The sequence below is a fragment of the Panthera tigris genome, chromosome E1 (assembly GCF_018350195.1).
Source record: "Panthera tigris isolate Pti1 chromosome E1, P.tigris_Pti1_mat1.1, whole genome shotgun sequence".
Classification (NCBI taxonomy): domain Eukaryota; kingdom Metazoa; phylum Chordata; class Mammalia; order Carnivora; family Felidae; genus Panthera; species Panthera tigris.
This window is the reverse complement of record NC_056673.1, coordinates 9,630,034-9,644,326: the sequence shown is the minus strand read 5'-3', so window position 1 is coordinate 9,644,326 and position 14,293 is coordinate 9,630,034. Positions and strand designations below refer to the sequence as shown.

General features: G+C 40.7%; 1 protein-coding gene across 16 annotated transcripts in view; it reads right to left on the bottom strand.

The window, feature by feature from the left end:
- NCOR1 (nuclear receptor corepressor 1) overlaps positions 1 to 14,293 on the bottom strand; it is a 158,723-nt gene that overhangs the window by 26,930 nt on the left and 117,500 nt on the right. For 9 of the 16 annotated variants that reach the window (XM_042967734.1, XM_042967733.1, XM_042967735.1 and 6 more), the window contains 8 exons: positions 10,942 to 11,112; positions 10,045 to 10,205; positions 6,692 to 6,812; positions 6,490 to 6,591; positions 6,053 to 6,153; positions 3,688 to 3,856; positions 1,641 to 1,781; positions 265 to 348 (listed from right to left, as the gene is read on the bottom strand). In XM_042967734.1, coding sequence (XP_042823668.1) covers positions 265 to 348; positions 1,641 to 1,781; positions 3,688 to 3,856; positions 6,053 to 6,153; positions 6,490 to 6,591; positions 6,692 to 6,812; positions 10,045 to 10,205; positions 10,942 to 11,112 — 1,050 coding nt within the window. The remainder of the gene's footprint in view (positions 1 to 264; positions 349 to 1,640; positions 1,782 to 3,687; positions 3,857 to 6,052; positions 6,154 to 6,489; positions 6,592 to 6,691; positions 6,813 to 10,044; positions 10,206 to 10,941; positions 11,113 to 14,293) is intronic. The other 7 variants (XM_042967742.1, XM_042967748.1, XM_042967743.1 and 4 more) reach the window with 4 other exon arrangements.

Sequence of the window (14,293 nt, the reverse complement as noted above, 5' to 3'; positions counted from 1 at the left end):
GTTGTTCAAGATTTAATACATTTGTTTATCACATTCAGAGAATGGTTCTTACATAAGAAAAATGTCTCTATACTCCAAGATTAGGCAACTATCATTTTCAAATAAACTATGTAGCCCAGAAACAGAAGAGCTGACATCAAGTATCTAATATTTCAAAAGGGAAAATACTTGCAAAGCAGGTTTCATGCGCTGCACATTAATGTCAAAGTACTTTGCCAATGAGGCCATCATGAATAAAAAAGCCAAAACAAGCAAAGAGTTTACCCTGCATTATGGAACCAGACAGCACAGTCCTTTCTTTGAGGTCAGAATGAGGGCTCCCCCTGGGTAATGCTCGGCATATCAGCCCTTTCAAAGCAAGAAAGCAATTCAAGCATTAAACACGATGTGTATTTCAATTTTCACATACTTTATACTGACCATAGAGTATAGACTTTTTGATAAAAGCTTTATGGAGAGAGATCATCTTAAATTTGTGAGCTATTCAGAGGGTATCATGGAAAAAAAAAAAAAAAAGTTGGAAGTACCCAATGTGACATCATTTGTTCCTTTGTAAATGTTCTCCTAAATAGAAAATAACCACAGAAGACATCTATTATAAATCAAAAAGGAAAGAAAGACACTTCCAAAGCTAAATGCAAAATCCCAATGCTTCTTTCTCCAGGTGAGAGGGCACAGAGAGGCTGAGGACCACTGTCTAGCTCTGAACTAGACCTCTGAGAAAGGGAAACATGAAAGATGGGCACCTCATACACAGGCAACATACATGAACGAAAATATGCAAATCAAAATGAAAGAGCTATAAATAACCTCTTAAAAAGCTTCACATCATATCAGAAAAAAAATTGGCTCAAGGACTGGAAATAATCACATGCATTTACCCTAAAAGGAAGGGAGGTGAGGTTTTCTGTTTTTTAATTTTTTAATATAGAGAGAATCCAGCTCTTAGAAAATTGCACAGGACTTCTAAGATTGAAGAATCCTTACCCTGTTTTTAGTATTTCACCTAGAATAACATGAAACACTCGAGGCAGGTTAAGATTTAAAGAAAGTCAGCCATTAACAAAATAAAACACAGCTATCATGTGTCATGCACATCGTGTATGGTCAGCACAAGGCTGGACACCCGTCTCCAATCCTCACACAATGGTAACTACAATCCCTTCAGAAGATGAAACTCGTGAGGAGAAATTCATCAGGAAAGGGTGCAGCTGAAATTCAAATACACGTCTTTGTTCTATGACGCCACTGTAACTGCCTCACAATAAAAACAAAGTTCTCAGAATGAATTTTACATTTTTCAATTCACTTAACCCTAGCAGGAATAATCTTCAAATTGCATGAGCACATGATAGGACAATGATGTTTAATTTTACTCCCTTCCACTGTCACGTACTTGAGGTATATGTAGATATGAATATAAATTTAAACATATTAATAAAGTATTAATTATATATTATATACTTTACTATGTTTACATTATTACTAGGATAACATTAATGTAGGTTTCATTTATATGTTAATATGAATAGAAATCTCAGGTAGAAATAACAGACTGAATACGACCTAACCCAGCCATGCAAATTTGCTGTACAAAATTAAATGTATCTAGAATAAATGTTCTGGAAACAACATTTTACCCTCTAGTGGTGCTGACACAGGAGACTCCCTCATTGACAACCCTTGCTTTATATTTCCTTCCACTGATTCATAGCTTCTTTTTAAACTGATTTCATGAGCTGTTCTTGGACTCCTTGTCCCTTCTCGGGCATTCTTAATATCTGTAGAATATAGAAACAAGAATTGCTCAGCGCCCAAGACCTCTTCTACAGTAAATCATTTATCTTAGTTTCATAGTCTATCTTATAAAAATAATGACATAAAAACTAGTCAACTTACAACATACTGCTATGTGGATGATATTTATGAAAATTTTCTTCATTAACTCAAATATATTTGAGTGCCAGGCATAAGCTAGGCTTGCAGAGAAGGTGAACAAACTAAGCCCCTCCCCTCATGAAACTCACCCAATCGTGGCGGGTGCAGATAAAGTACTAGGGAACTGCTGTAGAGTGCAGTCAGGACTATGAAAAGAGTGGCGCGACGTCCTGTAAGAACAGTGTGGGTGAACCCAACACTTAAAAGGCTCGGATGAGGCTGCCTAGAAGTCATGTGCAAGCTGAGAACTAAAGGACAAGTAGGAGGTGCTTCAAGTGAGAGGTAAAGGGAACAGGAGGTGGTACAGGCCAAGGGAACAGTGAGCACACAGACCCCCAAGGTGAGACACGGTGGGACCGTCGCTGGTGTGGGGGTCGGGGCTGGAGCGAGAGTGCGTGGCAGGCAGAGCAAAGCAGGTAAGGGAGAAGGTGGGAAGGGAACAGCCGGAGAGAGGAGCTCACAGCAGGTGGTAGAGGGGGGATGAAGCCAAAGGAAGGGGCGTCCAATGACTTTAAAGCAATGAAGAGTCAAGGAGGAAGTGACGTGATACGGTTCTGAACATGGGCTACGACTAAAGGTGGGGAGATCAGTGAGGCGGCTGCCGAGTTGTCCGGGTGAAAGATGATGGTGGCAGTGGGGAATACAGAGCAGTGGATGGATTCCAGAGAATTCAGAAAAGAAAACGGTAACAACTTAGGACTGACTGGAGGGGGGGAAGAGAAGGAAGTGTCAAGGATGACATCCAGATTTCTGGCTTAGGCAATGTCCGTTAATTTCTTCCTCCAGAAGCAAAATGTAAATCAGTGTATGCCAGAAATGTTAAAACAAGAAAGGAGGAAGGAAATAAGAAAGTTACCATGTGTTTTACATCAGTCACTGTTGCTGGCATACCTTATGTCGCTGTATTCAAAGAGAAAGATAAAGCATGACTAAGGACTACTCGGTTCACAAAAAAAGTCGCAAATGGGAACGCAAATCCAGTCCCTCGCTTGGCTGTGATACCATAACTGAATCACTGTTGTAACGTTAATGAGAAAATATAACCTAAGAATACATCTAAAGAAAATGTTGACACACACACAGACATTAAACTAGTTTTACTTAAGTAGAATTTAAATTCAATGCCCTTTCCAGGATTATCAGACTAGTATCTACTCCCTAATTCTTTTATTTTTTTTAAGTTTTCAAGTTGAGACAGAGAACGCAAGTGAGGGAGGGAGGGAGGGAGGGAGGGAGGGGCAGAGTGAGACAGACGGGGAGAGAGAATCCCAGAAAGGCTCCACTGTCAGCATGGAGCCTGATGAAGGCTCGACCCTCCGGACTGTGAGATCACGACCTGAGCCCAAATCGAGAGTCGGACGCTCAACCGACTGAGCCCCCTAGGCGCTCCTACTCCCTAATTCTTAATGCATAAAAGAGATCTTTAAGATAAAAGTGATCCTACTGCAGAGAAACAAAGAATATTTTCTTAGGCTACGTCAACTGGCCACAGGTGATGTTAGCTACCACCGACAGAACCACTTACTATGGGCTCCGCATGGTTCATCACTTTTCATTCACTGTCTCCACCCGAGTTACATTTTCACAAAAGTTCCATGAGAAGGCACTACTGTTAACCCCTTTTACAGAGATTCAACTCGGGCGCAGGAAGGAAAACTAACTCCCCCAAGCAAGTAGGTGGGGAACCCGAATCCACGTTTTTAGTCACACGTTACAGTTCTGGCTTCAGAGTACAGACAACACACTTACTGTCGTATGATAAGATGTGTCCACTTTTGCCTTCATAAATAACATGACCTTTTGATGCAGCTTCCTCTCTGCCCTTCTCAGGACTGTTCTCTTCGATGGGCATTCTAGAAATGGATCCCTTCACCAGAGCCTCAGCCGGTATGCCAGCCTGTGACAGAGCTGGGGTACCCTGCCATCGAATCAAACAGAAACGCTCGGATTTAGAGGAAACGCGACACACTCAGAAAACTTAACCTACCGCACGGAGAGATCAAACCGTATCTACAAAGAAGGTCAGAGACACAAGAGGACCAGACATTAAGTTTGTGTAAACATTAAGAAACACTGTACCTTTTTGTCCTTGAACCCTGCCATACAAAACAGGTATATATGAGTCAAATCAGCTTTCTTCCCCACCTTGAGGTCAAACCTCTTAATGCCCGGGGGCGGGGGGAGGGGAATCTGTCTTAAGACCCAAAATCATGCAAATGTAATACTTTTTTTTTCAAAATGTCTAATAAAAAAGAGGTAATAAATTAAGTTTTAAATTTAGAGTCCACAACTTGCTCTCACATTGTCGTAAGAGAAAAAGAACCTGCAGTTCCCAAACTGTGTGCCTTCTGGTCACCAGTGGGGGACGTGGGGGGCAGGAATGACAAAACTCAGATGCCTCCATTCGGTGATGTGGATTCAGTTTAGGCCACATCATCTGAACTTTCACCATAATTTAGTAGTCCTCTTCTCGGGTGCCTATGGCCGTGGTTCTTTCTAAGCCTTCCTTAAAGCAGTAAACCCTTCCCTTTCTAGCAAAATCACTCATGGCACCTAATGTGTAGAACACTTTATAAAAGTGAGCTGCTTGGGTTGAAATGAGAGTGGCAGGCCCAGACCCAGCCCACTCCCACATTAAGTGTCCCCAAAACTCTAGTGAGGACCATCTGAAACCACATGCTTAGAGCAGGAAGAAAGACAAGAACAAAACATCTACTTGTATGGCCATTCAACGAGCCTGGGAGTAAACATCTGAAAATCCTTAACGCCTACTTTGGAAGTGCTCATGCCATGTGCGCAGACTGGTTTGAAAATAAACAGAGAAGAGCCTAGCCTCATTCGATCCAGTTCATTCTGTCCTCCTACCCACAGCGTGGTTACCAGAGTGAAAATGACCAAGAAGAGATAATAATATACATAAGCCATTTATTTCTCTTCTCCGCTACTGAAGTGTTTGCTTATTCTGAAAACTAATCTCAAGGGGATGTATATTTTGGTCAAATTTAGAAGGAGAGATGAGAAGAGTTAATATGTAACTTTCTAGATCACTATGCCATACTCCATAAACCACATCTCAGAAAGGAGTCACTGGTGAATCTTGTCAAAATGGAGACGCTAACTCAGTATCTGAAGTGGGGACTAAAATTTCTGCGTTATTCTAACAAGCTCCCAGGAGGTGCTGATGCTCTAGGGCACAGACTACCCTGGGTCAGCAGGGTCCTAGGGTGTGGTTCTCGACTGGACATCCAGCAGAATCACTGCAGGGCTGGAAACACAGACTGCTGGGCGCCGCCCCCACAGATGAGACTTCATTGACATGCCTAACAATTTCCCGGGTCCCACTAATGCTGCTGGCCTGGGGACCACACTTTTAACAACCACTGTCCTAGGGAACAAGGACAAAAGACAAGGAAGAAGAACAGAACAGAAATCCTCTAACAGGTTCAATGTGCAAAAAAATCTGTTTACAATCATTTCCCAAAACAGAATTTTCCCTTCCCAGATCTACAAGAATAAAGAGGCTAATGACTGTTACACTTCAAACTAACATCTAATGGAGGAAAAGAAAGACCTTTCCCTAATGAAAGTTGGCGATTTATTTAACCTAAAATTGGAAGAAGATACTTGACTTGTGATGCTTTTATCAACATCATCCATATCTCCCGGGTTAGCATTAGACTCTAGCAAGGCGGCTTATAGGCCGGGACTGTAGGACCTTCTTTTTCACAGGGGGCAAAGGCGAGCAAATAATTTATAATGATTTTCTTCTCCATTTCTATTTAAGCTCAACACATGGTAAAAGCTTTGCCAGGAAGACAGTAAGAACTACATCAATCAGAACTTGTTTCTTCTGCCCATTTGCAAGTAACTGACCTTTTCAAATGACCTGCAGAATAGAGAATATAGCTTGTGGTCAAAACAATTACATTGATGTCTTTCTGCCGACAGTTTTATAGATATGGGTTTATTACCACTGAGATCCAGTCCCATAATCCAGAACAACAAACAACTGAATCACAAAACTATACTGCTGTAACAGCCAGAGCTCTTGAAACCGGACTTCTAGTTTTCTCATTAGCTCTTGTCCAGGATTTTAGGCACGATCACAACTAACCTGAGTGATGGAGCCCCGCAGGGATGGGATGCCTTCCAGGGAAATTTTGCTGGTTGGAGTCCCCCGAGTTATACTTCCTTCTTGAATGGCTCCTGGAGTACCTGAAGAAAACCAAAATTATTAGCAACTTAACCTTCTGCCACTGCAAACAAACAAACACCAGTCCCTACTTGGAGGAGGGCTGAGAGAAGGACACAGCAGCACAAAAAGAATAGCTGTGTTTTACTGAAATGCACTTTTAAAATAATAATGCAATTATTAAAGAGGATTACTAAAATATGGAATTTCACAGTTTTAAATTATTTTTATACAGAAGGAAAAATTTAGAATGTACAGGTTCTAACTGAAAACCCCACAGTTAAACCATATTAATGACTTACTTTAATAAATTTTTTGGGAAGAAAAGTTTAACATTTCCGCCAAACAGCATATTTTACCTCTGACCACTCCTTCGTGTTGTGCCCTGACCAATAAACCCTCGGGCTGGGAGTTCTGGCTTCGGGGAGAAAATTCCTCCTGCTTGATGTAGGGCACAGTAGCTATGGACCAAAGCAAGAGACACACATGAAGAGATCAAGGGCTGAATTACCGAGTGTGATGCTACAAATGCAGGAACATTATGAGTATTTACTCACTGACCTGATTTGGCAGATTCCTGTTGCCGTGGCAATCCAAGAGAGATAGAACCCACTGAGGGCTTAGCTGTTTCTTGAGTGTAGGAAGTCTGATTATGAGAAGTCAAATAAGTGCCAGGTGTTCCCTAAAAATAATTTTAAAAGACTAAAATAACATTGTCTTTTCACAAGGTCAACAATAGATTTAATGCTCGTGTTTCTGTTTATAAAAATTTACACCCCCACTGCCCCAAGTTAAGAACAGGTATTTGCAAAAGCAAGAGAATCCTTATCATGGATTGCTTACGTTAAAAACATTTTTAAAAGGAGCAAGATAGGTCCTCTGAAATCACCATAAATTTCATGTAAATAATTTATTGTTAACAAATTACATAAATAAAGCACTCAACACTACACTCAAAACGTAAGCTACTATTATGGCTCTTAAAAATGCTACAGGACACTGACATCAGTGAAAACCAAGAGTAAGGACTTCGGAAAACTCTCCTCCACAAAGGCAACCAGTAAAAATTCTAAAACAACAACAACTTTTAATCTGAAAATTAACCAAAGGGTTGTGGAAATCTGGGCGCATGTGTTCAAGAAAACCAGCAGAATCTAAGTAAGAACAGTGGGTTTCGTAGCATCTGAACTTGTTCTATTTCATCTCATATACTCCCGGCCAAGCTCGGTGGCGGCAGTGAAAATCAACAACCCTCAATCATGGTGAAAACCATCAGCCTGGCAGCCACTGAAGGGGAAAGAACAGGGCTGGGCTCCCTAAACGCCTCATTCCCAGATAACTGTCATTATTCCCTCTAGTTCTCTGGAAGACCCATTTGCAAGGCTGTCTTTATTTGACCTGACTACGGTGGGGAAGGAGGTGCACGCTTGTCAAAAACCATCAGAGTCAAATGACTGAAATTCTTCACTGCCTGGAGCAGTAGATAACCACGAAGGCAAACAAGAGGCTAACCAAACACCTTTAAAGGAAAAGCCAAGGAATGAGATGTTTAAAGGGGATCTGAAAAACTCCAACGTATTCCTAACAATCTAGGAGGCCGTGTGCATGTGCAAGGTTGTGCAGATGCCTAGGAAAGACCTGAGAAGGCCTTGAATTCTCAACTCTGGCTGACCTCAGAGCTCTGTGGAAGCAGGAAGAGAAGACTAAGGCAGGGTTGTCAGGTACCAGGCTGAATGTCGAAGGCGTGCCCCAACACACACACAGAGCTACTCAGTCAAGACTGGGACGCTTACTGATTCTAGGCACTGAAGTCTGTCCAGCAATTAGCTGGCCACCAGGTGAACCAAACAGTGACTTCAATGGCCACACAGGTCACAAGAATACAGACTTTACAGAGTTAGTTCAGAAAAGTCACAAAGCAAATACCAACACGCACAGCAACAACAGCAAACCCTAGGGAGAGAGGAAAATCCATTTTCCACAGTTGCCACATTCTATCATGTAAAATACCCAGTTTTTAACCAAAATTTACAAGAAACAAGAAAGTATGACCCACACATTAAAACATAAAATACGTTACAAATAATTAACTGAAAATAAATCTAACAAAACCTCTACAGTGAAAACTATGAAATACTGTTGAGAGAAATTAAAGACCTAAAATATGGCAAGATAAACATGTTCATGGATTAGAAGATTCAATATTCTCAAGATCTTCATATGTATCTCAAAATAATCTATAGATTTAAGGCAACCCCTGCCATAATCCCAGCAGAATTTTTTGTCAAAGCAGGTGCCGAAGTCACAGAGAAGAGGCAGAGCAATCTTGAAAAATAAAAGCCCTTACAAGGACTCATAGCACATGATTTCAGGACTTATAAAGAAAGCTACAACAATCACAACACAATTTCAAATTTCTGCTCATCAAAACATATCAGTAAGACACAAAAGCCACAAAGAGAAAAACTTTATAACAGAGACCTTTCATCCACAACATATAAAGAACTTCTACAATCTACTAACCAAAAATCCCAATAAAAACAGATAGTAAGACAGTCATTTCACAATCAGATGCATAAATGACCAATAAATATACGAGAAAGTGCTCAACATCTTTGTTTTCAGGGAAATGCAAACTAGAGCCACCATCAAATGTTACATACCCACTAATAAAACTAAGATAAAAAAGACTGCCAACAGCAAAGCAACGTGAAGGCTTATGCGTTGGGGGTAGTGGTGTAAAACTGGAGACCCACTCTGGAAAATTATAAAGTCAAGCATAACATATATTCAGCAATTCCACTCTCAGGGGCGTATACAAGAGAAATGAAAACATTATATCTATAAAGAGCCCAGTATAATGTTTGTATCAGCTTTATTCACTGTAGCCAAAAACAAGAAATAGCTCATGCTTCCATTAACAAGAAAATGGATAAACAAACCAGTATGTTCATACAATGTAGTACTATTTGGCAATAAAAAAAAAAAAACTACTGATGACACAAAACCCTGGATGAATCCCTAAAGCCGTTATGCTATGTTAAAGAAGACACAGAAGAGTACACACTGTATGAGTCCATTTACATGAAGTTCTAGAAAAGGCAAAACTAATCTGTGCCAGTAGAAAGCAAAACTAGGATTGCTTCAGGCCGAAAGGGCGTGAGAAAACTTTCCGGAGTGATGAAATGGTTCTATAACCTGACAGGGGTGTGGTCACTGCTGGTCCTGCACATGAGTCAACACTTCACAACAATTAAGAGAAGACCACATTTGGAGCACCTGTGTGGCTCGGTCGGCTGAGGGTCCAACTTGAGCTCAGGTCATGATCTCAGGGTTTGTGAGTCTGAGCCCCGCCTCAGGCTCTGCGTTGACAGCGTGGAGCACGGAGCCTGCTTCAGATTCTGTGTCTCCTTCTCTGTCTCTCTGCCCTCCCCCTGCTCACGCTATGACTCCCTCTGTCTCTCTCTCTCTCTCTCAAAAATAAAAAACATTTAAAAAATTAAAAAAAAAAAAAAAAAAAAGATAACACCGTATTAAAAAAAAAAAAAAAAAAGTAACACTAGGAAAAAAGAAAGATACAGTGGCCAAAGTCAGAATGAACTGGTATTTAGAGCCTTTGTAATAGTTGGTCAACACATATCTGAGCACTTGAAAAGATTCCTCCTTCATCTACGCTACACTCAACTTCAGGGCACAGAAGTGCCTCGCAGAAGTTAAACCAGACAGCGTGCCAAGGCCACTCACTCTGCGCACCCAACGCACACAAGCTTCCGGTGCGTGGCACGGAGTACGATGACCGCCATGTTTTCTGGTCATGGCCTCTTCGTATATAGGTGTTCATTTAAGACTCTGACAAATCAGTGACAGAAAGCAATCCTCAACAGAAATCTCCTGAGGAGAGAAGGCGTTTTTACCTGCGAGATGGAGCCTCCCAGGATGAAAGAGGGTTTTTCGGAAGCCACTGTGGTTTTAGATGATGGAATAAGTGGAGGAGGTGGCCTCGTGGGTCGAGTTGTCGGAAGCCGAACCGCCTCGGGGAGATTGGTTATCACTTGATGTGGAGCAGGCTGCAGGACTTTTAAAAGGAAGAAAAAGATGATTCAAAACAGTCCATTTCGTAGTTTGCAACACCCCACCTATCTCAGTCATTCCTGAATTTTTAAATCACAAATTGGATTTGGAGTGCAAGATGAGGCTGAAGATGAGCATTTCTATTTTAAATTTCTCTTTCACTTGAATTAAAGCCGTATACACATTCAGGTCACACATGGTATTTGGGAGGCTGAGACATTCAACTCCCTGTCAAACCGGAGCTTGCAAGCTGATGTTCATTTCAACCTACTTCTGCTTAGCATCGGCAAGTGGCAATCTTTAATAATCCTCTCTCTCTCTCTCCCCGTCGCTCTTTGGACCTGCTTCTTACGAGCAGCTGATGCGGCAACTAGGGAGAACACACAGACGCAACTGACAACCAGCTGTATGTCCCCTTTTGCATCCTGCAGAATTTGAGCGACATTCACGGATTCTGGCTCTCACAGACTCGGGAATCTCTTACGGTGGGGGAGGGGATCTCGAGACTTTTCAAAAGTACAGGTACTCGTAACAGAAAAGCCAGTCCATGTCACAGTGGACACGTGTGGACACAAACTTCCCAGCGGCCCCGGTAAATCTCAACTGAATACAAGTGATGATGGGATGTAGGGAAACCAGAAGGTACTCTTGAAACGGGAAGGACATGTCCTGGAAACCACCCATGTGTAGCACCGGTAGGTAGATGGCCAGCAGCCACTGCACAGAGGAACGATATTTACCTGGCGGGACACTATAGCGGGCTGCACTCATAGGCTGTGGAGCGGCTTTACTGACTTCTCTCGGAGAGAGCCTACACGGTGATGCTGACCTTGCTGCGGTACTGTGCATCTGTGCTTCCTGTTCTAGGGCACGTGTGACCTCAGCATAGGGCATATAGGCGACTGATTTTCCTATGAAAGTTAAAGTTATCAAAATAAGGGAAGAACCCCAAACGAAAATAGTAAGTGTGAAAGGACCAAGCCCACACCATCCAGGGGCAGATCCGACTATATACTAATAAATTAAAATCTAAAATTCCTGGGGGGAATCCACCCATACAGAGGTTACATCTGTGTATGCACCATCACTAGGACCCTAATAAAATCCTCAAAAATTCAGTTATGATTTTTTCCCTTTAAAAGACAAAGTACTTCCTTTTCTCCTCAATAGGAAAACTAGCGTTTTCACATGCAATAAGGATCACAACAGGCAAACCTCAGATTATCCGGCCATTCTGTGAATTCAAGTCTTGCTTGACTTAGTCAGATCTCTGAGAATTTCAACTCTTTTATTTAGCCTGTTGAAACCCACCACTTAACAGTCAGAAAAATAAACATAATTAAGAAATGGAAGAAGCCTTTCAAAGGATACAGATCAAACTAATCCAAAAAACCTACACCAGTTTATGAAACTATGAATTGTACTATAATAATGCTAATAAAAATCATATGATTTACCTCTACAGTAAGCATTACAAAAAACTTTAAGCATTTAAATGGGTACATCAGATATGCAGTCACATTAATATTTAAAGATACACATAATAATATATAACTTTTTTCTTTTTCAAAATGATACTGACATTGTAATTCTGGAAAATCAGAAAAGCACAAGGAAGAAAGTACAAATCATCTGTAACCCAAACCATTTAGATTTGGGGTATTTTAATGTCTGCCAGAACAAATTCCTATTACTCTCTTGCTTACCTAGTCTTACCCATTTAGTCTTGCAAGTAAACCTAAATTTAAAATCATTCTAAGTAGTTCCTCTCCAAACAAAACGTCACTGGAATTTTCATTAGCCTGGCATTAAATTTATGAATACAGGAGACCGGACATTCCATAATAACGTTTCCTAAATGAGGAATCTAGACTTTCTCGTATGTCTTTTCTACACATTCCTTGTTAAAAATTATTTTCAAGGTATTTTACATATTGTTGCTAGGAAGACCGTCTTTTTCATCTTTTACATATATAACTTTTTATTGCAGATACATAGGAAAGAAAGATGTGGATTCCTGCATATCATTTTTTTTTCCTCAAAAACTTAATGAACTTTCCTTTTAGCTCTAATAACTTTTCAGTTGATTCTTTTAGGCTTTCTAGGTAGATAATCTTATCCCGTGAATAATAGTTTGTCTTCTCCCTTCAAACAGTGACGCTTATTTTTTCTTTTTTTCTTTACTAAACTACAGTAAGTAGTGAAAGTTCCTATCTAAAGAGAAGGTCTCTAGCATTTCACTATTAAAAGGAAGGTTCATAATTGGTTTCAAATAAAGATTCATTAGCACAAGGCTTAAAGAGTTCTCCGGCTTACTAAGATTTGTGTAAAAACTAGAAACGATTATAGTCATCAGCTAATATTACGCATGTCCTTCAACGGGGAGCGTGGGTGACTCGGTGAGTTAAGTGTCTGACTCTTGATTTCAGCTCAGGTCCTGATCTCGCTGTTCAATCAGTTCGGGCCCCGCGTTGAGCTCTGCACTGACAGTGCGGAGCCTGCTTGGGATTCTCTCTCTCCCTCTCTCCATCCCTCCTTTGCTCTCTCTCTCTCAAAATAAATAAACTTTTAAAAACAGTATGTACTTCAGAGAAAGACAAATGTCATATGATTTCACTCATATGTGGAATTTAAGAAACAAAACAGATGTACATACGGCAAGGTGGGGGGAGGGGCGAGAAGAAACGAAAACAAACCACAAGAGACTCTTAATGACAGAGAACAAAACCAAGGGTTGGTGGAGGGAGATGGGTGGAAGATGGGCTAGATGAGTGACAGGTACTAAGGAGGGCACTTGTGATGAGCACTGGGTGTTGTATGTAAGTGATGAATCACGGATTTCTACTCCTGAAGCCAATACTGCACTGTGTGTTAATACTTAATTTTTTTAAAAAGTATGTACTGTTTACATACTTTTTATATACTATTTATATACATACAGTGCAGAGCACCGTGATTACATAAATTATCTCACTTAGCCCTCATGACCAATGAGATTGTTAACACCAGTTCACAGATGAGGAAACTGAAGCTCAAAAGAATCACACCATATTGCCCAACCAAGGTCACTCTACCAGGGATCTTTCAAAAGCCTGACTCTGAGCTCTAAACCACATGGCAAAAACGCCTCCCTGAATCACTGGGTGTTGAATTTCAGATGCCTCTGGGGTACCCATCAAGATGATGGTACTCTTCCCTTCTTAGCCATATTAATGTAACGAATTAGATTAAGTGCTCTAATGCTGTGCAGATTTATAAAACAGACCAACTTCAAAAGAAAATGTCTTCCTTTCTAGAGAATTTAACAACACAGTGTATTATAAATTCCGTGTGATTGTTTTGTCACTTCCAGTAAGTTGACAACTATGTGGAAACTATTTTGTCACACACTGTTAAAGGAAAACTGGAAATTTAGATGGTTCTAAATACAGCTTTTAAATCATCATGTACTCAGGGCTGAAAAGATAAAGAAACCAACAACAAAAGAAACAGACTAGATTCAGTTGCACAGATGCATTAACTCTTAATTGGATTGAACTGATCTTATTAAACCTGCACTGCAAGTTTAATTTTAACTCTCTCGACATGTGTGTCCGAGCTCCTTCGCTACAGGGAAAAGGCTTCAAACTAAAGCAGGGGTCAGCTTGTGTAAATGTTCCTGGAAAGTGAAAACAATTGCCTCTAAGGTTTTCCCCAAGCTTTCCTACAGGTGAAAAGGCTTACACCACCTACAATAATTTTTTGTGCCACTGACATTAAGGTGAATACAATCAAACAGTTGGACAACCGGTGCTGCCTGTTACTTTCTAAGTGGGACTGTGAAAAGTCAAAAGCATGGTCCTAATTCAAGGGGACTGTACCAGTCTGGTGATTGTTTATATGTTACATCCACATTCTTGCTGTATTTGCCATTCTATAAACTATTCTATGATGTTGCACTGAAAACATTTATATCAAACATGCTGCATATAAGCAATTTAACTGCAAGTATACAATTCTATAAGGGGGATGTATAAATGTAAGGGAAATTATCCTTTACACTGAACTACGTATGGATACCTATCAACTTAGGAGAGTCTTCAGGCACTTGGT